The 25,592-nt window shown below is 31.0% G+C and overlaps 1 protein-coding gene and 1 long non-coding RNA gene across 2 annotated transcripts; one reads left to right on the top strand and one right to left on the bottom strand.

The window, feature by feature from the left end:
• Positions 1-854: 854 nt before the first annotated feature.
• Positions 855-2,095, bottom strand: LOC143057583 (uncharacterized). Its single transcript, XR_012972741.1, has 2 exons — positions 1,796-2,095; positions 855-1,153 (listed from the first exon to the last, which is right to left on the bottom strand). It is a non-coding gene; the product is annotated as an uncharacterized LOC143057583 (long non-coding RNA).
• A 13,009-nt stretch (positions 2,096-15,104) lies between these two features.
• LOC143056138 (steroid 17-alpha-hydroxylase/17,20 lyase-like) lies at positions 15,105-24,688 on the top strand. Its single transcript, XM_076229223.1, is given in 5 exon segments — positions 15,105-15,227; positions 20,787-20,852; positions 20,855-21,034; positions 22,121-22,248; positions 24,132-24,688. Coding segments are annotated over 5 exon segments (708 nt in total). The 3' UTR covers positions 24,343-24,688.
• The last annotated feature ends 904 nt before the right edge of the window (positions 24,689-25,592 follow it).

Here is a 25,592-nt window from a genome sequence, read left to right as displayed (position 1 = left end):
TTTTTAGAATAAATCGGTAAGTTAACTAGAATATTAGCTGAATGTATGAATAGCACAGAGAAAATGTAGAAAATGAAGGGAACAATACAAAAGAAGCTGAAATTATACCTTTAAATCATAATATTTTTTTAGAAGTCTGTCATTTAAAGTTTTGACTTTTTCTTTAATGCAAGAAATAAAGATTGGACAGAAAATTCTATCTTTGAAAAATAAGGTATACACTTTGCAAAATTAATGTTTTTATTTTTTTACGATTTCTTTGCTGATTATTTGATTTTATTCGTTTTGAAATTAGAATTGTAAATTTGACTTCAGACATGTCAGATTCATACTTAAGTAAAGGGCTGAGGTTTATTTCAGGAACATTTTATTTAGTGGTAAGGTAACTTTAGAAATAATGATAGTTTGCTTAAGAAATAAGGAAAGGAAATTCTGTAAAAATGCACTTCAGTTTTTTATTAAATTATTTTGATATTTTGTTACGTAAGAAGTGCCTGTTGAATCCTCAATACTATTAATCCTGGAATATCCCTGTACCATTTTTGTCTAACTTATACATATATATATATTTTTGGTGTTGAATAAAACTATTTAGATGTGTATTATTGAATATTTGTAAAATAAAACTATATAGATGTGGTGTTTGCAATTAGAAAAAAAATTATTGAGGAATATATCTAGAATAGAATGTTTGTTCATGTTCATTATGTAAAAATTTCAAATTCATGGAATTGTGATAGATGTTTTAATTGTTAAAAAAGATGTAACCACCAGACTTAAATAGTCATTTTAATTATTTATCATTCTATCATTATATCACATGTTATTAGTAGTAAGGTATTTTTGTGTAGAAATGGAGTAACAGAAAGTGATTAGATATCAGTTAGCATAGAAGAGCCTTGATTAAGAAGTTTGAATGAATTACATTTGTATATTTTTCAAAATTGAACAATGCCTACAAAACTCAACATGTTACCCTGAAAACTTTGCATGTAAAATAGATGATCTTTGTTTTTAAAAGGCAAAAATTGAATTTGGAATATAAAGTTGCATGATGTCTAAGTTTTTTTTACAAATATCCACTGAAACAGAAAGCAACTAACATTATGCATACCTCAATATTATAAAAAGTTAGTCATTCCTCCCAGAAAACCTTTATTCATCTAAAGTTAATCTTATTAAGATGACATAAAGGAGTAGGGGCAATAAGGCCCTTATTTGGCCCAAAAATTACTGCAAATTTAAAAGTTATCATACATATTTTAAAATTACTGAAAAGTATCTCAGGTAAAAGGTATTCAGAAAAACAAAATAATTTCGGACATTGAACAAGTTACCATGGCAACAAATCATGCCTTTATTTGCATATTTTGTAAAATTTTGTGATTTTCCTTGTTTTTCATCAAATTTTTAAGTATATTTTCGATTGGAAATGTATGTGCGCACCCAAGAAACAACTTTATATTTGGTAAGATTTTGTCAATAGTAATAATAAAGCTTCAGTTAAATTATTTTGTTGTTTCTTGGCTGCGCACGATGTTTCCACAACAGAAATAAAGATAGAAAACTGCATAAATTCTGAATTTTCGTCGTTTTAGTGAAAACAGTACCTTTTATGACGTAATTGTGACGTCATCACATAAGGATCTTAATGTTTTTCATTTATATTTCTTGGCCCAATCCATTTCTAAAGATTATGTGCCAATTTGAAAAAGTTATCAAACATTTTATTTTCTTGGGCCAAAATCAGGCCTTAATGCCCCTACTCCTTAGCTCGAGGGATAACCCAGAAAACCTTTATTCCTCTAAAGTTAATCTTATTAAGATAACATAAATTAGCTCGAAGGATATGATATTGGTATTAATTAAGTGGTAGATCTTTAACGTGTCCCATTTAATACTAAGATTCTAGAAATTAATTCTTTGGTGAATAAATATGCATTTTATGTATAAAAATTCTTTTTGGGGTGATTTTCTAACATTTAATATTATTTTCTTGAAAAAAGGTATTGTGGGAATAACTTTATATGTGTCTTTTTAAGTTTTAGAAATTCTAAAAAACAAGATTGTTTGCAGAAATAATGGATTTTTTTTTATCTCCCCTTCTTTGACACAATTCACCTTTTCTGTTCAATTATACGTTCTAATTATAATTTATCAATAATTGCTTGAAGAATAAAATGTTTTAAACAGTGATATGTTACAAAGAAAAATAATTAAATTCTCAATTTTGAAATTTTTCAAAACATTTAAAATCAAATATGTAAGCAAAATATCAAAAAATATTAGCAACTTTAATAGTGTGTATATGTAAATTGACAGTATCTATTTACTTTGAATTTAAAAAGTAGCCTTAATATTAAATTAGGTATGAAAAAGTGTTTAAAATCGAACATGTTATATATTTAAACTGATAGCACTATTGAATAGAATGCAGGATTTTAGAAGAGGAGAAGTGAAGTGAGTTCTCAATATTTATTGAAAGATTTGTATGTTAGGATCAATAATATATAAATGTAATTTATTAAAGGAGAATATTTAATTGGTAGAAACATCTATATAATAATTCTTGTATATTTCAAGCTGTTAACATTTTTATTTTTCAAGATTTTTAAACTGAAAAAGACTTAAATACATATTATGGGAAGCACATTTTATAAGAGTTGGTAACTATATACACAAAGTTTGGTTGAGGTACTTTTCTTAACCTTTTTCCTAATGATGATGTTTATAGTAGGAAATTCTATGAATCTATGTGAGAGGCAATTGTAACTTTGAAAAAGAAATTTATAGGAAAAAAATATGTAAGCAAGTTAAATGAATATCATAACAAAAGACCTAAAATGGCCAGAAAATTGCAATCAAACATGTAATTTGTTTTAAGTGTGGTTTGCATTGTGGATAAAATGTCTGAGATAAATTTAGACAAGGGCAAAATAGATAACAGTTAAAAGGTTTATAAAAGTTTGTACATTGATAACCAACATAATAAATGAACAGGAATACATGCACATATTGAATGGGCAGTTATGTCTGATGATTATTTATACCGAATGAAAGCAGGTCCTTAGGGAATGTGTTCAAGAATGTTTTGTTCATATGTTGTGACCATTAATATCATGATCACACAAACAAACCTGAGAATTGTAATATAAATCATTGAGCAATTTACCTCCGTCATTTAAAGTCATTGAGAGTATATTTTATATGGAAACATAGGGCTGTTGTTTTTAGTGTGTCTGCACATTTGTTAAAGCTTTCATAAGAATGATTGCATAGTGAATCTAAAATTAAATGTATTAACTGAAAAGGTATAAGCTAAATGTTGGTATAAGGAATAATATAATTTCATCATGCAATGAAAATTAAAGGTGAATTTGAGCTTTAAATGTGAAGGGATATAAATGAACTGTTACATTTTTTCGAATATTCATAAATAACTGAGTTTTAATGAATTTTGTAAAAAAATATGTAAATACTGTATGTGGCCTTTCTTAATTTAAGAATATCTTTTAAAATGAATCCAGAGGAATAAACTTATTTATTATTAAGGTGATTGAAAAAACTTTCAGAGATTTTACATTATATGGAAGTATTTTGACAAGTCGAAACAAATTTAGACCATAAAAAGTGTTAGTTAACTTATCAAAATTTTTCAGGTTTTTTTTTCATGCACAAAGCACAAGCACTTCCTATATAACAACTGTGTTTTTGTACAGCACTCCTTAGTTAGCAAAGTTCTACTGGTATATTGTTAAGGAAATGACAACAGGATACAATTAATACTTAGTTGAATATCAGGAATATCAGGTTAGTTAAATATTGCGCTAAAAATAGACCATAATTCATAAAATTCATAAAAATGTAAGCAACAGGCTTTAGTCTAAAGTTTAGAAAGAATGTTAAAGTTTGAACTCCAGGTTTATTCAACATTGTTTGTTATTAAAATCTGCTGAGTGTTGAATTTTGAAAGTAACTAACCAGTGGTCAAACTGTTTATGATATGAATCTTAAAATGTGAAATTAATGAGTTGAAAAACTTAATTTTGTTTATCTTCCTAGATATGCATGGCTTATTTGATAAACTGTAAACTTCTGTTTCTGTATGTGTAATATGTCCACATTAATAAAAAAAAAATGGACATGCATATGTTGCAATTTTAACAAGCTATATTGTTCCATTAAGGTTCAAGAAGGAAATTAGAAGGGGCCCAACATATGAGAAAATATTCTGGTATTTTGCTGTCATTTGAAGAACTGCAATTATATTGCCATGACCTCATTTTCTGTTTAATTTTTACACATGTTGAGAAGTACCAGCCACATAAGCATTTCATGTAATTCAGCATACTTAAATGCAAATAAACATAAAGTAGTGTTTTCATAAAGGGAAATGTATATTTGAACAATCCCAAAATATTTTGGTTGAAGTGAAATTTGGAAAATATATGAATTTGAATGCAGAAAGTTTACAAGTCATTAATTCTTTATGAAGATATGCAACAGAACTGAAAATAAAATAAAAAAAATTTAAGAACATTAGATTTTTAAAATTGTTAAACTTAACTTAAGAATAATGAACGGAGAAATTGTTAAATTGTTGTTATTTGTGTGTATGCTTTTAACGGAGTGAATGAATTGTTAACTTTATGTATCATAGATTCAGATTATTTATAATTGTACGTCTTCTTTGTTTTTTACATAATTAAAATGGTTTTTATAGATAAAAACATAGCTGCTGGATGGACATAAAGAAGTGTGTTATGTATGTGACTACTTGTTAACAATGCTATAAATAGTATGGTTTTGTTTGTTTTGAATGAGTTTGTTATTATTAACTTTTTTAAAAGGTACATGTGAAGGGTTTAAATCTGGAAAAAAATCTCTGGTTTTGCCCCGAATACTGAACATTTTTATCATTGATTTATTTTTTATATTTTCTCCTCTTAAATAAAACAGATATTTTATGTTATCTTACAAAATATTACAGTTACCAACAGTTTGTTTTTAAAAAAAAGTGATTATGTTATATTTTTTCCTTAAAATACTGTAATCATGAAATTAAGATGGAAAATAATGTTGATATTTGACCTATATATTTGCAAAAGAAACTTTATTATAAATTTTCAATTTGTATTCAGTTAAGAATTTTCAGATGTATTTGGTTTAATAAATTAATCATGTAACTATATTTGGTATTTGAAATGATCAAATCATGATCAAACTGTTATTCAGCAGCTGTTTAAATTATAACTGTCAATTTCCAATGTCAAGTAAAAAAATGTAAGAAAAGAGACACATTTGGCTAATTTGATGTGTAGTTGATTTGACTGTTTACCTTTTTTAGGTTCATTATAATTTTTTTATTTACATATTTAATGTATAAAGAGAAGAAGAGGAAAAGAAATTTCTATTAGTGTTTTTTTTTCAAAAAAAAAATTAACAAAGGGGGAAAGATAGCATTTGAAATATTTGTAGTTTACATGAATTTAAATTTGAATTAAATTTTTTATCACAGAAAAAAACCCTGTCCAGTGTATGATTGGGTAGAATTTGACCACCATGTTAAATGATACATTTGTTTTTATTTACATCTGTGTGAAGTGTGTTGTCAGAAAGCAGCTATGTTAATTTAAACAACAAAATAAATGAAGCTTGTGCTATCTGTTTGTCTTATTTAATATTTACTATGCCTTCTGACAGATCTTGGTAAAATTCCTTACACTTTGTAAGGTTTCTATGCTTTTTACATGCCTGATTTGTACAATCGATGGTGATGCTGAGACAGTCATCCTTTTGTACAGATTTCAGTACATGCGCCAAGTTTCAATTATGTTGAAATTGCCTGCTCTAGAGGAGGAGTTTGTGGTTTTAGTTTTAGACCCAGTTAAAGACTTAAATTGACTTTGCTACTTGTATGTCAATAATTTAGCATTAAAGATCGCAAACAAAGACAGTATGGTTCAGTGGTAGACTAGTGTGTCAATGTAGGATGACAGGTTGTTCAGAATTTTACCTTTAAACTGGCTATATTTTAAATTGGGATCAGTATGTGGTTAGGTATTACTTGATTTAATTCACTTGACTGAACGGATTTTAACCAGATCATTATTAAAGACCAGTCCATCTATAGACAAGGAGTTTTGGACAAACTCATAAATGAATTGTCCAGTTATTCGTCCCATAGATACACTCAGTTCTTTTCTATAGCCGTTTGGTAACACTGATAGATGATAAGAAATCTATAACATTTATAACGGCAATCATCCTTGTTGCACACATCTTCAAATAGACTGTTCTTATGCAAATAAGAACGTAAGCTCCGCCCGATCAGTTGAAATAACATTGGTAATACTGAGGATGATGTTTCTTTACACAGTAAGATATTATTGACCTGAATAATCATACAATAATTACTGCTGCAATCAAATATTATGTCATATGCCACTTTGCATCGTAATGAAATTACTCAAAAGGTAGGCTCAAGACCAAAATTTTTAACCAAATTGTTTTAAAATAAATTTCCAATAGGCTTGTGAATGCTGAACACATTCTTGGTTTAATTCTAAACACTGAAGTCCATTGTCCAAAATCATTAAAGTTAGTGCCCTGCAGTATTATGTTGAGAATTATTCACAAATCACTCGCCAAACTTTAAATAGTACATTTGTATATTGAGAAAATACACTCCAATATCTATACTATTAAACGAGAAGACCTCATTTTGTGTGTCGCTTCTCTTCCTTCCTCAATAAATTAATCATCATGCCTCTGTGTCCTATAGGTAACATGCATAGTCGCATTTGTCATCCATTCTTATGATTATTCAGATTGAGTTATTTTGGGAGAAAAACGACAAAAAGGGTGTCCGGATATTGATTCCGTCAGCAGACTGACTTTTGGTCATAGATAGGTTTTCCGGCTTTAAACATGCACAACTACAACCAATCGTATGATGGATAACAAAAATAAGAAATAAACAAGCTAATCAGAGCGTTCTCAATATTATGGTTTATGGAACAATCGTATGATGGATAACAAAAATGAAAAATAAATTAGCCAATCAGAGCGTTCTCCATATTATGTTTTTTGGATCGCAAGAACCACAACTATTATACCTCCTTATAGAGGACAATTATTTTTCGCGTATATCTACATGTAAGCTACGATTACAATACTATGATATATAGAGACTTTCTGTATAATTCTGTCTACTGTTTTCTTTGAAATGACTATTTAAGGGATCATACCAGTTGCATATATATTGAAATAAGTAAAACATGTGGAAAAAAGAATGTGTCCATAGCACACAGATGCCACATCGGCACTATCATTTTCTATGTTCAGTGGACCGTGAAATTGAGTAACATCTCTTATTTGTCATTCAAAATTAGAAAGATTATATCATAGGGAACATAATTATTTACTAAGTTTCGAGTTGATTGAACTTCAACCTCATCAAAAACTACCTCGACCAAAAAGTTAAACCTAATCCGGACAGACGGACGGGCGGTACGAACGAACGAACGAACGGTCGCACAGACTAGGAAACATAATGCCCTTAAATGGAGCATAAAAAATTATTGTTAAAAGTGAAAGTAGTGATTTGGCCAAAATGAAAGTATGGTGGAGACTTGAGGGAGGCAGGACTTTTCGGGACGTCAGAATCGGGTGTTTTTAAGCTCGGGATTTCGGGATTGATCCTTTCGTGATCCAGGAACATTTTTTTTCGAATTTCGAGATGTCGGGATATGAATGTCTTTAAATTCGGCACCTCGGGATTTCGGGATGAGGACCCCTTCGACCCGTGACCCCTCAAATTAGCTTTCGTCATTTATACAAGATTCAAATAACCTACCATTGGCATGTTAATAGGGCTCTCAAAAGAAAAAGCACTGATGGATTGTCCTAGAAGCATATTTATTTTTGTTAGAATAATAATGGTCTATAAGCAGTTACATTTATTTTATGTTTGAAGCGGTGCAAATTTTTAATTTGATAATTTGATTTGACTTTTACAAAGAAAATGCATTGTAGCAAAGGGGTAGAATAATTGTGGTTTGAGGCCAGAGACCTGAACATAATTGAATTTAACAGAAAGGAAACAGATAGCGGACTTAGGAACAAAAGTGAGGGGGCTTTTGATACCTTTTATGAAATTCTCCAGACATAATATCTTTTACAAAAATTCATCCTACAACAGTTTACAAGTGTGTATGCCCGCGATTTCGCGGGTGTGATCTAGTAATGTATAAAAGAGGGACGAGAGATACCAGAAGGACAGCCAAACTCATAAATCGAAAATAAACTGACAACGTCATGGCTAAAAATGAAAAAGACAAACAATAGTTCACATCACACAACATAGAAAACTAAAGAACAAGCAACACCTTTATGAAATTCTCCAGACATAATATCTTTTACAAAAATTCATCCTACAACAGTTTACAAGTGTGTATGCCCGCGATTTCGCGGGTGTGATCTAGTAATGTATAAAAGAGGGACGAGAGATACCAGAGGGACAGTCAAACTCATAAATCGAAAATAAACTGACAACGCCATGGCTAAAAATGAAAAAGACAAACAATAGTTCACATCACACAACATAGAAAACTAAAGAATAAGCAACACGAACCTCACCAAAACTAGTGGTGATCCCAGGTGTTCTGGAAGGGTCAGCAGATCCTGCTCCACACGTGGCACCCGTCGTGTTGCTTATGTGATAACAAATCCAGTATACAAATGAAGTAGCACGGAAGAAAATTCAATGGTGGTACTACAGCAGATTGCCTTAAATGTCTCTCCCTATAAAGCATTTAGGCATTTATGTAATGTTTAGATATGCAACTGACTTAGTACTCGTGACTTGACAACCAAATATATAGATACTTTTTATATAAGGTAAACTTCAAACATTAACAATTAGGAGTTTCAAGAAATTACACACTTTCTATTGGGTTTCCCAACATACTTTATAATCAAATTGACATCATAAATCACCAAATTAACGAAATAAACAACAAAATAGGAATCCATTCTTCTCTTTGGAAACATTGCAATCCTAAATACAAAAAGGAAATCACAGAGATACCTAGCCCTGTACAAAGAAAAAAATCACAAAAAAGAGCAGAACGCCAAGGAAAATTCAAAACGGAAAGTTCCTAATCAAATGGCAAAATCAAACACTCAAACACATCAAACGCATAGATAACAACTGCCATATTCTTGACTTGGTACATACATTTACTTATGTAGAAAATGGTGGCTTAAACCTGGTTTTTATAGCTAGCTTAACCTCTCGCCTATATGACAGTCGCACGCATTTCCATTATATCACCAACGAAAGTGAACAAAACAAACAGACATAATAGGTAAAATGTCAAACATTGTAAAAGGCACATAGCTTATTTACAATATATACGTTGGTATATTATCAACGAAGTGTGAACAAAACAAACAGACATAATAGGTAAAATTGTCAAATAAAGGCAATAGTAGTATACCGCTGTTCAAAACTCATAAATCCATGGACAAAAAAACAAAATCGGGGTACCAAACTAAAACTGAGGGAAACGCATTAAATATAAGAGAACGACAAAACATTAAAATGTAACACACACACATACAAACACAGAACCGGACTAAGCATTAGACAAAATCCTTTGAGAATAACAAATATAACATCAAAACCAGATACATGAATTTGGGATAGATAAGTACCGTGACACGTCTTATAGTAATGTGAATTCACACTCAAAAATAAGAGAAAACAAACGACACAACGGAAACACAACGTTAAAATGTAACAAACACAGAAACAAACTATAATATAACAATGGCCATATTCCTGACTTGGTACAGGACATTTTTAAAGGAAAAAATGGTGGGTTGAACCTGGTTTTGTGGCATGCCAAACCTCCCTGTTTTATGGCTATGTGAAATATAACATTAAAATGACAACACAACATTACAGGACTACAATATAAATAAATAGGAGAACACAATTGACAAAGAAACACACGAATAATAGCTAACAAAAGGCAACAAGTTTAAACTTTTTAATACGTCAGAAGTGCATTTAGTCCACACAAGAGTCACCAGTGACGCCCAGAAACAAAAGTTTGAAAGCCGAAACAAGTACAAAGTTGAACAGCATCGAGGACCAAAAGTTAAAAAAAGCCGTGCCAAAAAACGGCCAGGGTTTTCTGTTAGGTACCAGAACATCCGTATCATTTAGAACAATTTATACTTTTGCAAACAGTAAATTTTATAAAATGCCTATACAAAAGATGTAAATGATAACACTGAAGTAATAGCTATTTACAGGAAACAACCGAAATACAGTACATAACCCGACAAAATGCAACACATCCAAATAACTTTAAACCTCAACGCCAAGTGACGTCATATATGAAATTGTAAAAAATGAAGTCACATTTGAATTAGAAAACGGATCATCAAAAAATGAAAAATGACGGCACATTTGAATGAATAAGATAGAATTAGGATTGATTTAAGATTATATTTGAACTAAATACTGATATTACATTTAACAACAATGCATATTTCAGTACTTATTAATAGCAAACTAAGGTAGCAATTAACTGTATTATATAGCAATGTCCCGTTTGTTTTGAATCTAACTTCAAACGTAAGTAAAACATTGTACAGATTACGTTGAACAAAATCAAATCTAATAAATGAAGGCGGTGATTAATTTTCTTTACCATAACACATGAATATAATAGAAAATCCGTAAACACATTAGACAAAATCCGATGAGAATTACAAATATAACATTAAACATTTAAACTAAATACATGAATTTGGGATAGATAAGTACCGTAACACGTCTTATGGTAATGCGTATTCACTCTCAGCAAAACAGTCACAATTGTAAAAGGTACATAGCTTAGTTACAATATACACGTTGGTATATTATAAACGAAGTGTGAACAAAACAAACAGACATAATAGGTAAAATTGTCAAACATTGTAAAAGGCACATAGTTTATTTACAATATATACGTTAGTATATGATCAACAAGGTGTGAACAAAACAAACAGACATGATAGATAAAATTGTCAAACATTGTAAAAGGCACATAGCTTATCTACAATATATACTTGCTTACCCTTCCGGGGCACCTGAGATAACCCATAGTTTTTGGTGGGGTTCGTGTTGCTGATTCTTTAGTTTTATATGTTGTGTCATGTGTCCTATTGTTTGTCTGTTTGTCTTTTTCATTTTTAGGCATGGCGTTGTCAGTTTATTTTCGACTTATGAGTTTAACTGTCCCTTTGGTATCTTTCGACCCTCTTTTAAAGACGATATCTACTTTTTTTGCTAGCATAGCCTGGCCTACATAGCACATTGAACTTTTCTTATCGGTTATCGTCCATCTGTGAGCGTTTGCTAAACTATTGTCCTTTGAAATGTGTGGCTTACTACCAAAATAGAACTTTCTAATGATATATAGATAAATAACATTTGAAGCAACATAAATATACTATAATATGAAAAAGGGAACACGACAGAACGATGATAAGATAGTTTGTATTTTTGCTTGACATATTACTCCAATTTTATTGTATCAATTGTACGTAAAAGTACCTGTTCAATCATAACACAGCTTCCTTTGAGCCAGTCTTTGGTGGGGTTCATGTTGCTTAGTCTTTAGTTTTCTATGTTGTGTCTTGTGAACTATTATTTGTCTGTTTGTCTTTTTCTTTTTTAGCCATGGCGCTGTCACTTTATTTACATGTCCCGCTGGTATCTTTCGCCCCTCTTTTATGTTTTACTTGTTTGGTTTTAATCTTGAACTTCAATAAATGAATAGAAAGTAACATAGCAATTCAAAGTTATTTGTATTGAAAATTATTTTGTATAGATGGACGAGTTACATTGTAATAGGACAATTACCAACTAAACTTTTAAACCAACACGGCCAAAAGTGGCTTTTGACTCCACATAGGCGTTTTACTTTAATTGACTACTATACGAGACGGATTCAGTTAACATATCTGCTCTGGTTTCCTTATCCTAATTATTAAATAACTTTGATATATTTCTTATCTATTTGTTGTAATTTAATAAGATATGTTCATACTAAATGACAACTGTTACCATAAATTGTCATTGAAAATCAATAACCCCTATAAGTGGTAGTAATACAAATTCATCCATGCGGAATTATTTGTAATCTTGTCCTACTAGTAAGAAAATAAAATGGCTCCAAAAGAAAAGCTTCACCTAGTGTTTAAAGAAGAAATTCAAGAATAGACTCTATAACTCTGCCAATATACCATGAGATAACAATCCTCTTTTGGAAGACAGAAAAAAGATATAATACCACAACTACTCTAAAGATAATCTTTTTAGCATCCGTCCGCAAATCAACACGCTATAATATAGACATGAAAACATCATTAAAACCTGTAAATAACGTGGCATGTCATATGGGTAACAATAAATAAACGTCTTCCTGCCGTTCAACTCAGGATTAACAAAACCATCCAACGAGTAATCAAGAATAATCGCAAATGACCACATCAAATAATCAATACGAAATGTGCATTGTCCCACAAAGACAGACGTTCACAGTTGAAATGGTATATACGAACTTGAAATGTTTCATTAAAACACCTTAACAATAACGCGATATTTTGAATAAGGAAATACGTTCACGCCATACAAAGACAACCTCTATATCAGTATATTCACTCCTAGTAGCCATTCTAATTAATTCTAAAATTCGTAAAATACTTCCCAGCCTCTTGTTAGGAAATATCAAGAGGAAAAACGAAAAATATTCGATCTCTAAATATGCATCAGTTTATGTTTGACACCTCCACAAGCTTCTTAATTATAACGACTGAAATTACTCTTTATGTACTTGGTTGTCGTTAGTTCATATCTGTTATATTTGTTTTTTTTTAAACTGTTTAGTTATAAATAAGTTCGTTAGTTTTTTTTCTCGCTTGAATTGTTAGAAAAATTTCTTGTCGGGACATTTGAAAGCCGACTATACGGTTGTATTTTTCGTAGTTGAAAGCCGTACGACTGCTTATAATTGCTTAGTTTGACTTTGCACACTCGTAGATAGTTTCATTGGCACTCATACCATATCTCCTTATTTTTACATTAACTTTTTTTTTTAATTTTTATAAGTCAGCGGTACAAAATTTTAAGCCTGGTATCTATGACGAGTGTTTTTTTTTACACATTTATGACAGTATCTTTTTTTTGTTTTAATAAAAAAAATTGATAAGCTGATATTGAAAAAATAATTGCCATCGTATCGCTACCTGATGTATAAAACACATATTTATCGGTAATATTTTCCCTTTGATTTTACTGGCTATATCATTGAAAATATTAGGCAATACATTGTGTGACGTCATAATTATCGATAAACAGAATAATAGGTAGTTTCGTTTTTGATACTGACTATATCAATTGGAATATCTCAACTCCCCCTAACGGGCTCGTCTAGATATTCCACATGATATAGTCAGTATCAAAAACGAAACTACCTATTATTCTATATGTATCAACATGATCAATGTGCATAATGTCAAAGTTCAAAGAAAATCCGCTTGTATTAATAAATTAACTGGTAACCATTGAACAAAATAAGAAGTTGAAGAAACATCGTGTGTTTACACCACTGGGTCGATGCCTCTGCTGGTGGACGTTTCGTCCCCGAGGGTATCACCAGCCCAGTAGTCAGCACTTCGGTGTTGACATGAATATCAATTATGTGGTCATTTTTATAAATTTTCTGTTTACAAAACTGAATTTTTCAAAAAACTAAGGATTTTCTTATCCCAGGCATTGATAACCTTAGCCGTATTTGGCACAACTTTTTGGAATTTTGGACCCTCAATGCTCTTCAACTTTGTATTTGTTTGGTTTATAACTATTTTGATATGAGCGTCACTGATGAGTCTTATGTAGACGAAACGAGCGTCTGGCGTACTAAATCATAATCCTGGTACCTTTGATAACTATTTGATTGGTATGCATACAATAATCTATACAGATAATAAATGTATCATCAAGGATGAAATGCAACTGTATTTGATTACATAAATCTTCGTTTTCTCACGAAATTTTAAATATTTCTTCTTAAAAAATAGTTTAAAAATGCAGGTTTTACAGTTTACAGACATCTGTGTACTTTAGTGTAATAACACATAATGCGAATTAATTTGACATTAATAGTGTACTTTAGTGTAATAACACATAATTCGAATTAATTTGCTATTAATATTACGAAAACTGTGATAACAGCCTTTGATGATATGGGTTTTGAATGTCAAACTAAGTTAAATGCATGTAAATGACAAAACATGAGATAGTCAACCAAATTATATAAAATCGAGACTGTTTTGATTTGTATAACCGTGACTGTATATATAGCAAACCGGTAAACAAACATATAAATAAACATAGTAGAATAATGGGAAGCACAAAAACTAGATGACAAACTTGATACCAAATGTCAAGAAACTGTGACTCAATACGAAAATAGTTTTTTTATGAATGCATTCCAAAAACAAGCATTTATTTGACCTGGATATTTATCCTATCACCTACAAAGTGTAACCTCACAGGAACAGTTCACCTGCGGTTAGACTAGATTTTGGTGGAAAATATTATTTTCAAAATGATCTTGGAAATAATATTCTCTGTTTTTGCCTTTCTTCTGATCCTTGTTATGATATTGAAATCAAAGAAAAGGACGAAAAGGAATCCTCCACTTGTTAAAGGTCATGTTTTAGTTGGTATACTTTTCCAAATGGATTACGAAAATATGCATCGTACAATAAACAAATGGAGCAAGATTTATGGAGATGTCTTGGAGATAAATATTCTTGGACAAAAGTTAGTAAGCCCCAATACCTCCGAGGCAATTCGAAATGCATTTTTGCATGAACCTGCTGGTACTGCAACTTCTGCAAGACCTCCAACCTTTTTCGGAAAGTATGCCTTGGATAATTTTTCTGACACAGCTTTCGCTTCCCCAAGTAAAGACTGGACAAATCGTAGAAAACTAGTTTATAAATTGATGCATACATATGGTGAGGGCATTGCTAATATGGAAAGTCAGATCAAAAATAGCTTGGAAGATATGAAATTGAAACTATCTGAAGAAGCTGGGAAGTCTGTGGACCCGGCTATTATTATTGAAGAATTCATAATGGGCACAGTGGAACAGTTGGTAAGTCATATTAGCAGATTAAATAATGAGGCACCTTTAAAATCGAATATAATAAAAGAAATATCAATTCCGTAATTTCAATGACATTTTGTCTAAAGTTTTAAATAGATTTAGAAATAATGCATGCATTATTGTACAATTACTGTACAAATACCTGTATACCAATATGTTGGAATATATACAGTAATGTAGTTTGTCTTAGACAATGAACAGAGAACTAGGTCAAGGGTTTGTACATCCGTTGGTAATGATAAACAGTGGTTCTAATGGATTTTAAAGCAATGATTCAATACTAGTACATTAGGTTTTTTTTGTATGCTTTCGAATAATTATCACTAATCAGATACATCAAATGGGTGTTCAAATATAATTTTAATTACATAAAAGGGCATTCAAAAAGCAATGTATTGCAATCTATAATTTTTTTGAGGTCCAAATCTAAAGTTTATTATTCTATTATGTCAGGCCTTTTGATTTTTGTTGTTATGATTTTGAGGACAATAATGATTCAGTCCAGTTGAAATAGTTATAAAATATTATATCTGAACAAATACTAATACATTAATCAATTAGTTCCACATTTAAAGCTGGGAAGCTGAATTTTGGATCTCCTCAACATAAAACGATATGTATTTTAAGGAAGCTCGCTTGTCATGTTTTGGAATTTTGGTAAGATTTTCGGAATCTTCTGGTTTTAAGGGGGCTCCTGGGTATAAATCAATTTTTTTTTCTAATATAGGATTTCGCTATATTTTTTTATAAATGAAATTTATCATATACTTAAAAGAAAAATGATATAAAAAAATGGGGTCACCGTCAATTTAAGCTCACAATCTGCCTCCGGAAGAAGCATACATTTTTGTTAATGTCCTTTTTTTCTGTTGAACTAATAGGAGAAATAGAGGTAATATCGAAATAAATAACCTAATTACAGAAATCGCTTAAATTTCACAATTATTTAGTTTATGTACAGCTTATATGAAAACAATAATAAAACAGTAAACTGAAGAAAATCCTACGAGAGGTGGACTACAATTTCAATATGCTCAGTAATTTAGGCATGGATTTATTGTTTGGATTGTTTCCATTCCTTCGATTTTTTCCGTTGAAGCATTCAAAAATGTTAAAAGAATTCGAAGATCAGAAGAACGAGATGATGAATTTACTTGCAAAGATAGCGGTAAATATATTAAATATAAAATCAAATTTGGTGCAACTGTCATACAAGTGAGAGGTTTGGCTAGCTATAAAACCAGAACCTGAACCATATCAGGAAAAGACAGTTGTTATCAATTCGTTTGATGTGTTGATTTTTCCATTAGATTAGAAGTTTTCCGTCTTGAGTTTTCCGCGGAGTTCAGTATTTTTGTGATCTTACTTTATTCTTTATAGTTATTTAAGCTTTTCCATAATCTATACATCATTGCATTGCAACAGGTAAAAGCTTAACAAAATATTGGTTTTGTCTGTGCATGTGATGTCTTTGATCAAATTAATACACAAGTACCCTTTGTTTTACAAATATGAAAGGAACAAAAAATAAACACAACTATCAAACTCTTATAAATTCACATTCAATTAAGGACAATAACACGATTCATGGAAAATGAAATCTACAAATCATTATCATTTGAATAATCGCTACCAATTGTTTTCTTTCTGAGATTTTGGTACCTTCTTGGATTGATAGCTCACTTAACATCGACACAGACGACTCTGTGGTGATTATAGCACTGTATAACATTGCGTTCAGTTCTCACAAAGCATGTACAAATAAGCAAGAAAACTATCCGTTGTCAGGTTTGTAAACATGCGAATTTGACACAAGCATTTGCATAGAAGTTATTCGTATATATTAGTGTCACAACTAAAAATATAATAATAGAAGTTGATCAAACATATACCTTCATCTTATAAAAATGAAGTAATATTTATGCTAAGAACGTTTTACCTTTAGAAAGAAAATCCAGAACATAAGGGGGTGTATCAGAACATGATGGAGGAAGTTACAAAGACAGATAAAGAAGGAAGGCCACGACTGAAAGTAGTGAATGTAAAAGCAACTATGTTGAATGTAGTATCAGCAGGTATTTATTGAATTATATTTTCCCACCAAAACAAGCCATCTGTAGATTAGGGAAAACACAGGCATGAATTTTACAAATTGGTAGAAAAACCTTTACATTTTAAAATTCAATTGTAATAATAGCAGGACAAGTTGCAAAACATACTTTAAACTTCAATCCTTTAACCGATTGATTTTTTGACGTTACGGACGACTGTAGCGCCACCTAGTTAATTCCCCTTGCTATTGCTGCTGGTAGAACTTGACGACAACGGACGTTTCAAAGGACTTGCTTTCCAACTGAAATCATTTTACTTGTCTATATCAGGCAAATTAACAACTTCATTGATTATTCATATAGTCATATCTATTTAAGAATTGAATGCTTCTTTTTATGATTTTATTAGGATATAAAAGCATTGACAGAAATACCTTTGTATCTTCAGAAGCACTTCATATATGAAATATGTGCACGATCAACGATTTATCAACCCTATAACAACTATAAAAAGAAGCATTCAATTCTTAAAATAAAATTTCTATCCTTCAACCATGACACTAAGAGTTATATTACCAACTTCGTTTTTCTCTCAGTGCATTATTTTAACATTGTCACAGATAGCAAGTACAATTATATCTGCTCTATTTATGCCGGAATAGAATATGACACTGCATTGCATGAAGATTGTTGTCAGCAAATACAAATTATGAATTCTAATAAAACATACATGAAATGTTATTATTGTTGTTTAGTTTTGTGATAATTATTAGATAATATAATTTTCATTGCCTTTTTTAACATATTTATGCACTCCGTACAACGTCAATTTACACTTCTTATCGTCAACTCATATAAAAATACAAGAGATAAAATTTCATTTAAATGAACGATAGACATTTGCATGACCACAAGAAGCCCGTGTTGATTCTGATTTGTCTATTTAAAAATTTCGTCAGACGCCTGACATTTATAACGTTTAGTTTTCATATTTACTTCACTAACACTACAAATGGAAAATATGGTCCTCAATACTTTCCAACTTTGTAATTGTTCAGCTTTATAACTATTTTGATCTGAGTCACTGATAAGTCTTAAGTAGACGAACCAAGTATTAAGGTATAAACTTCGTGATAACTATTCACAGAGGGAAGAAAGATACCAGAGGGACAGTCAAACTCATAGATCTAACGCCATGGCTAAAAATAAAAAGACAAACAGACAAACAATAGTACAGAAGACACAACATAGAAAACTAAAGACTAAGCAGCACGAACCCCACCAAAAACAGAGGGTGATCTCAGGTGCTCCGGAAGGGTAAGCAGATCCTGTGTAGCTTATGTTATTACAAATCCGATAAATAGTCTAATTCGGTAGGTCACATTCATGAAAAGGAGAGGGTATTGTAGTTACGACATAAGGAACATATCCGATATCATCTGTGAGGTTTTTGCGTAACGGTCAAGGAAATCATGATAGGAAATACAAGCACGGGAATATCGTATCAATTGGAAGATATAAAATTCGTATGCAAGCGCTGCTGAAATGTTGCTTCATAGAAACAGAAAGTTCACAATTGGGAAGCTGAAATCATCTCTTTTGTCGTAAAGTTTTGTTTTCAACCGACCCTCATTGTCAATTGTTAGATGTTAGTCACGATATGAGACAGACTTAACTGTATATGTAGTATCCTTAATCTCCAGTTCGATGGGATAGATTTCTTTAACATAGTCACCAAATTTCGTATTATTTATTGAGAGAACATCATCTATATAGCAGAACGCAAAGCTAAAGGATATTGCTCACTGCTTATCTTTCTTCCTAAGAAGTTCCATATGAAGTCAGCCTCATAATAATAAAGAAACAAGTCGGCAAGAAGAGGGGCACAATGGGGCCCATTGGAATTCCGACAGTCTGTTGAAAACACGTCTTCCAAACGTAATAAATATGTTGTCAATCATGAAATCAAGCATCTTGATAATGTCAGTTTCAGAGAATGTTTTATTTGAATCGGAGTGATTATTTACAAAGTAGGATTCATCCCTAATTCATTTCTCAAGCAGTTTATGTAATGATATTTACACACAAAAACGATGTTGTTTGAGGCTTTATCTGCGGGGACAACAACATAATTGTCATGGAGGTAGGATAAGTGTTTTGCAACATTTGGGTCTGTTAAAATTGACGTAGCGTGGGTATTGATACACCCATTCAGTTTCTTTTTTCGGATTTGTATCAACGACCTCACAGCCTTAATCCATTCGGAAAGAGTATCTACGTCCTCTTTCTCGCGATTAGCCTATGGCCTGTCATAATCCGCGACTGAATCCATCAGTAATTAGAAGTTGTATTTCCAATTGATGGATTTAGGCTGAAGATTTCGGACTTTTGGATAACAAATTTCGCAGGGAAGTGTTATCAACAATGTTGAGGTCTTGGGTAATAACGTGGCCAACCAGATTATATGTGAATTGGGAACTAGCACAGGTGCAATCCGGAGGTTTAGACTTAAAGTCGTCAAAATGAGATCCTGCAAAACGTGTTTGTAATTGAAAATTTTAGTTGCAATTGGTTTGGTATAGGTATAAGAAATTATTGGTACAGACTGATCTTAAAAAACAAGGAGGTATTTTCGAATGAACTAATTTATGATGAAGGATATTGCCTTAGTTGACGCCATCGATACCTTTGTTGTCAAAGATAAGTTTAAGAAAAGATCTTTCCTCTTTTCCTCTTTTTCAATGCGAACTGGTTTGATAAGTCTGTGACTTGCAATATCCGAAATGATAGCTGTAAGTTTGTATTGGTTTGAATGAGGGTTTGTAACAGTGGTTTTGAAACTTTCTAAAGTAAATGTCTATGTAGGATTTGCATAATGTAAATCGGATGGCAAATCATGCATAAGACAAGTGAAAGTTATTGAAAATACTATTTTCATCATCATATCTGATAAAGCATGTTTGATCTGAACAAAAATGGACAAGAATTCATGCTCTTCTGTTTGATTTGATTTCTCTCGTGTTTCAAATCTTCTTTTTTGTTCTTACAGAACAAAAGCCGTACCCAAAATTGAAGTGACTGGCCATTGTAACTTTTCCCCAGCACTTATGAGTAAACCTTTTTGATTTTTGTAGTATGATGTTTTGGTGATCCTTTTCAATATTTGTTTTGGTTAGATGGTGTCAATAACGACAATGGTGTCTCATACATATGTTCAAACTGAACTCCACTTGAAATCAAAATTATGATAATTTTCTCTGACAATACATTACTTATCTAAATAAAATTTGGTATCATTAGTGTGAATAAAATTATCCATGTGTTGCACTCGTCGGACCTAAAGGGGTGCTAGACGCCGTTCGTGAATCTGAACGAAAACATTTGTAGATCCTGGGTCAAAATTGACACCGGAAATGGATGCAAGCGAATGACAAGTGTTTTATTTTAACCATATATCTCAAATAACTCGTTTTATTTAAAAACAAATATATTCTAGATTGATATACACTTATTCTTTGTAACACGACCGGAACTTCAAAAGTTACTACAGACAGAAATTGACAAATTGACAATGTCATAGGATCTGACAGAAAACTAACTCTTCGTGACAGAGAAAATTGTCCGTTAATCGAGTCTGTTCTATTGGAAACCTTGCGATATATATCACACGTTCCATTATCAGTATTTCATTTTACTGCAGATGATTGTGAAATAAATGGTTACAATATACAGAAAGGAACAACTGTTAGCAAAATTGTAAAGAGTTATTTCCCTTTAATTTGATATACTAACGGTGTTAAAAATTCAAGTAAAACAAAATAGGATTTGAATGCTTAAGAATATCCATTATATATATTTAAAAGATTAATAAAAAAATAAATACATCCATAAAATCAAGATGTTATTCAACGCTACTCATTGCTCTTTGTAATAGAAGCTTGCACAATAAACATGTTGTTGTTGAATTTAAACATGAACTAGACCATACATAACTTAACTGCAAAATGATGACATTTTGGTTTTGGTTTTGGTTTTGGTAAAGAATGTCCATTATTAATATTTTGGATACTTAAAATTTGGTTTGATATTTAGAAATGTGACAAAATGTTGTTTCAACCTGAAATGACACATTGTGAAGCAGTGATACTAAGATTATAGCAACGATAAAACTAATTTTAAAAAAGGTCACAGTCCATAATAAAATTAAGGAAATTGGGCTCTACCTATTTACGTCTAACTAAGGAGGTTGTCTTATCTCTCATACAACATAAGAAGTCTGAAAAAGTTTTTAGAAGATAATTTATCACTATTTATAATTTTGTCGATGCCACTTCTAATGCACTATTATTCAAAGTATATGTACTGAATTTATTCATAAAATGCTTCCCTTAAACTCTGCGTTGACAAACCAAACGTTTTTATTTTGAAACAACTGCATCAGCCAAAATTTACCACAGAAAGTTTTACTATTGTGTTGACATTTTCGGTTTTTAACATTTAAACGTACAAATTTTTATAAAATGTTATTTGCGTTTAAAAATTATGGGGCATTTATGTACACCATGCAGATAAAAACATATGTTATAATGTACTCTTGCTTATAATCGACTCATAAGTTCGGTAATCATATTCCAAACAAAACCCAAACGTCTGTATAACCTGTATAATCTGATTATATAGGATGAACAACAAGTCATTGTATAGGTACGACACCTGTAATCAAAATAAAGATATATTGTATGAAAACAAATTTAAAAACTATTTAATAGACATTTTTTCAGTTTGCAGAGTGTTCATCCATAAATTTTGTTGTTTTATATCTATAATCAGATAATCCCAAACCTTTGGAATGCCCATCGTAATGAAAAAGATTTTGAACATCCATATACGTTTATTCCTGATCGATTTCTAGCCAAATCTGGTAACTTGGTTCCAGCAACAGACCCGCTCCGGAAAAGGTAAAGTTTGTAATCAAACGTACACATTATTTCAAGATCTTTTAAAATCAAATATGTTAATAGACGTGTTTGGGAAATAAAAACAGAAAGTATTGAAATACCGTAAAAATCAACGAACAAGCAAATTGAACATATGAAGAATGACACAATGTACAATGAGTTCTGATGCTCTTCTGAATATCGTCTGTTACTGATATTCGCAACTGGGTGACCATGAATTCATCATCAGTATTTTGTAAAAATAAATTTTAGTGTTATCATATTTTATTATTCAAAAAGACAAATGGTTTACAACTTAGTAACGTTTTTTCCAACTAAACTTTGCTTTATCATGTATAGAATAATAATTATTATTTTGACAGCTCATAAAAGATGTATATTAAGATTACAACGAAAGGCAAAGTATACTTAATTTGGGAAATATTTGAATTAAGTTTGCATGTTTTTAAATGTGAAGCATTTAAACTGCCAGACAGACAATCAATTAAGAATGTACAAAAACGTGTCTGCTACTGTAAAGAATATACGTCAAAAGCGGCACAAATATACTTTTTTAATATTTAATAACGATTTTCCTCAATAACTTAGTTTGATTTTTTTTTATTGATTTCAACAATTCTATTTGAAAGAAATGAGAATATCACCGTTCTAAATGCAAACAATAAAAACTTAAAATACCAAACTCCAGGAAACACTCAAAATGGAAAGTCCTACATACGAAGCTCAAACACATTAAATGAATAAAAAACCAACTGTCATATTCCTGACTTATTACAGGCATTACTTATGTAGACAATGGCGGATAAAACTTGTTTTTTAAACGTGGTTAAAGTGCAAAATACAACCGTACACCTAAAGTAAAATATATACATTGGTATTCGTCTGATATGCAAAACAGCTTTTTAACGATAATATTGAATTAGTTTTAGATAGAGTGCAATCTATTATACGTAATTCATTCTAATGGTAAGATTGAATCGCTGCAAGAATTTTACGAGAAGTTTGAAGAAAATGTTTTGCATTTTTTAAACAATTCTTCGCAATTTTAAATAATTACAGACATGGAACATTTCTTACCAAACTATTCTTTGAATGTTAAATAAGGCAACAGTAGTATACCGGTGTTCAAAAGTCATTTAATGAATGGCTTTTATTTATTTTGAATTTATTGAACCATAAAATTAATTTTTGACTCTTCACATTGAATAATCCGCCAAGCGGATTATGTTAAATGTGAACAGTCAAAAATTAATTTTATGGCTCAATAAATTCAAAATAAATTATTGCCATTCATTATAAATAAATTTCTATCAAAAATAATGCTCAAAGATATATATTAATACCAATAACAACGTACACAGATGTTTGCGTATGAATACACAACGTTAGAGTGGGCGTGTCACCATAAAAATTGATAACATTGAAAATAAAGCCAATTCTTTTAGCCAATCAGAAGACAGTAAATACACCAAATTTATTTATAAATCAATTGAGAGAAAACACATCCGGGTTACAAACTAAAACATAGGGAAAACTATAAGAGGAAACAAAGGAACAATAGGAACACTGAAGTGAAACAAAAACAAACGCCAACATACATATACACGACATATTTGATAACATCTGCCATATTCCTAATTTGGTACAGGACATTTTAAGAAAAATAGTGTTTTGAACGTTATTTAATGACTAGCCAAATCTCCCGCTTTTTCACAATGTAAAACAATTATTACTAAAATGACACCACTACGTGACAGAAATACAGCACAAACACATGCACGAACATTCCTTACAGAGACACGCATTAAAAGTAACGAATTCGTTCCTTCTGTTATATTCAATCTTGGTTAGAAAACCTTTAGACAATTGTTTATGTTTTGTAGTTTGATGCCGTTTGGTGTGGGGAAAAGATCCTGTATTGGTGAGGTATTTGCACGATCAAGAATGTTCCTCTTTCTTGCAACTTTGTTGCAAACGGCTTCAATCGAAAAACCAGATAATGAAATTATTGCTGAGTTTGGGTTAGATGACCTGAATCCCGGTCTGGTGATGCAACTGAAGCCCTATAAGGTCAAATTCGTTATGCGACAGTGATTACAAAACAATAACACTACAGCTAAATTGAAGCAAAAGTAATCATAATACCGGAGAATATTTGGCATGTAGGACATAATGATGTGTCTGGTCACCACGTATACGATACATTTTTTTTTATATATATTCGTGGTAAAGTTTCAATTTAAGGTATTCCTTGTGAAGTCATGTTCAATTTAAGTTAAAACTTAGTAATCATGTTTATTATGATATGCCTGTCCCATTTTTGTATTGACCAAAAAGTAATAGTTTAAAGTATTTACCTTTTAATTAATCTTATTATTGGACATTCATTTAAACATCAAAGCGTAATGTATTCTGAAATAATAAATGTATTGTACAAATAAATTTAGAAGATATTTTAACTGTCCAAATACGACAAAAGGGTGAATACTTCTGAAATGGAAGCAATGTCCTTGGGGTTTTACATAAATAAAAGAATGACATGGTAAGCAACACAAATATCACTTTACAATCGGATTTCGTTCTGTTTTGAAATATTTGGTGTTCTTTGCCTTCATCAATAAAACAAAATGAATACATAAAAACTTGAATCCCATTTGCCATGAAAACTGAACTAAAACTATTGCAAGAAACCGCTTTGACAAGATCTTGAATATGCCGATTAGCCGAACTTTTCAATCGAATCCTTGTAAGATACATGTATTTTGCAATTGAAGGTAAAAAAAAAATAAATATTTCCCTTACGTTTAACAGCATAAAGGGCGAAATTGTAATTGCAGCATCATAGGAGTTATTGTTCATCGATCATGTTTTTATTCATTTTTGTAATTTCGTTGTAATTCAAAAAAAAAAGAGAGAAGTGAAAACTATTAACGGCAACAATTAACAACTTCATTCTCAATACTAAAATTAAGTCAGATCAACTAAATTGATGACTTACCCCGTTAATGATGATGTTTACCCATTTTACGTCCTGGTGTTTGCCTGTTTGTCTTTTTCTTCTTCTTTTTTGTTCCGTTGCGTTGTCTATATTTTTTGACTAATGAATTTGAATGAATATTTGGTTTCTTCTGAACTAAAATTTATTGTGCGGTTATGCAGTTGTAAACTTGAATTCTACTGGTTGCCTTGCCATCTGCTAAATAACCATGTTCGCCGTACACAACCCAATCAAATTGTCCCAATAGAAGAAACCTTTTTACAAAACATGTGCCTGTAGCCTATCAGAAATCGCGTTGTAATATGTTGACCTTTAACCAATGTGCTTAAACTATTGACCTGAAATC

This window comes from Mytilus galloprovincialis, chromosome 13, assembly GCF_965363235.1.
Source record: "Mytilus galloprovincialis chromosome 13, xbMytGall1.hap1.1, whole genome shotgun sequence".
Taxonomy (NCBI): Eukaryota; Metazoa; Mollusca; class Bivalvia; order Mytilida; family Mytilidae; genus Mytilus; species Mytilus galloprovincialis.
This window is presented reverse-complemented; position numbering and strand designations above follow the sequence as displayed.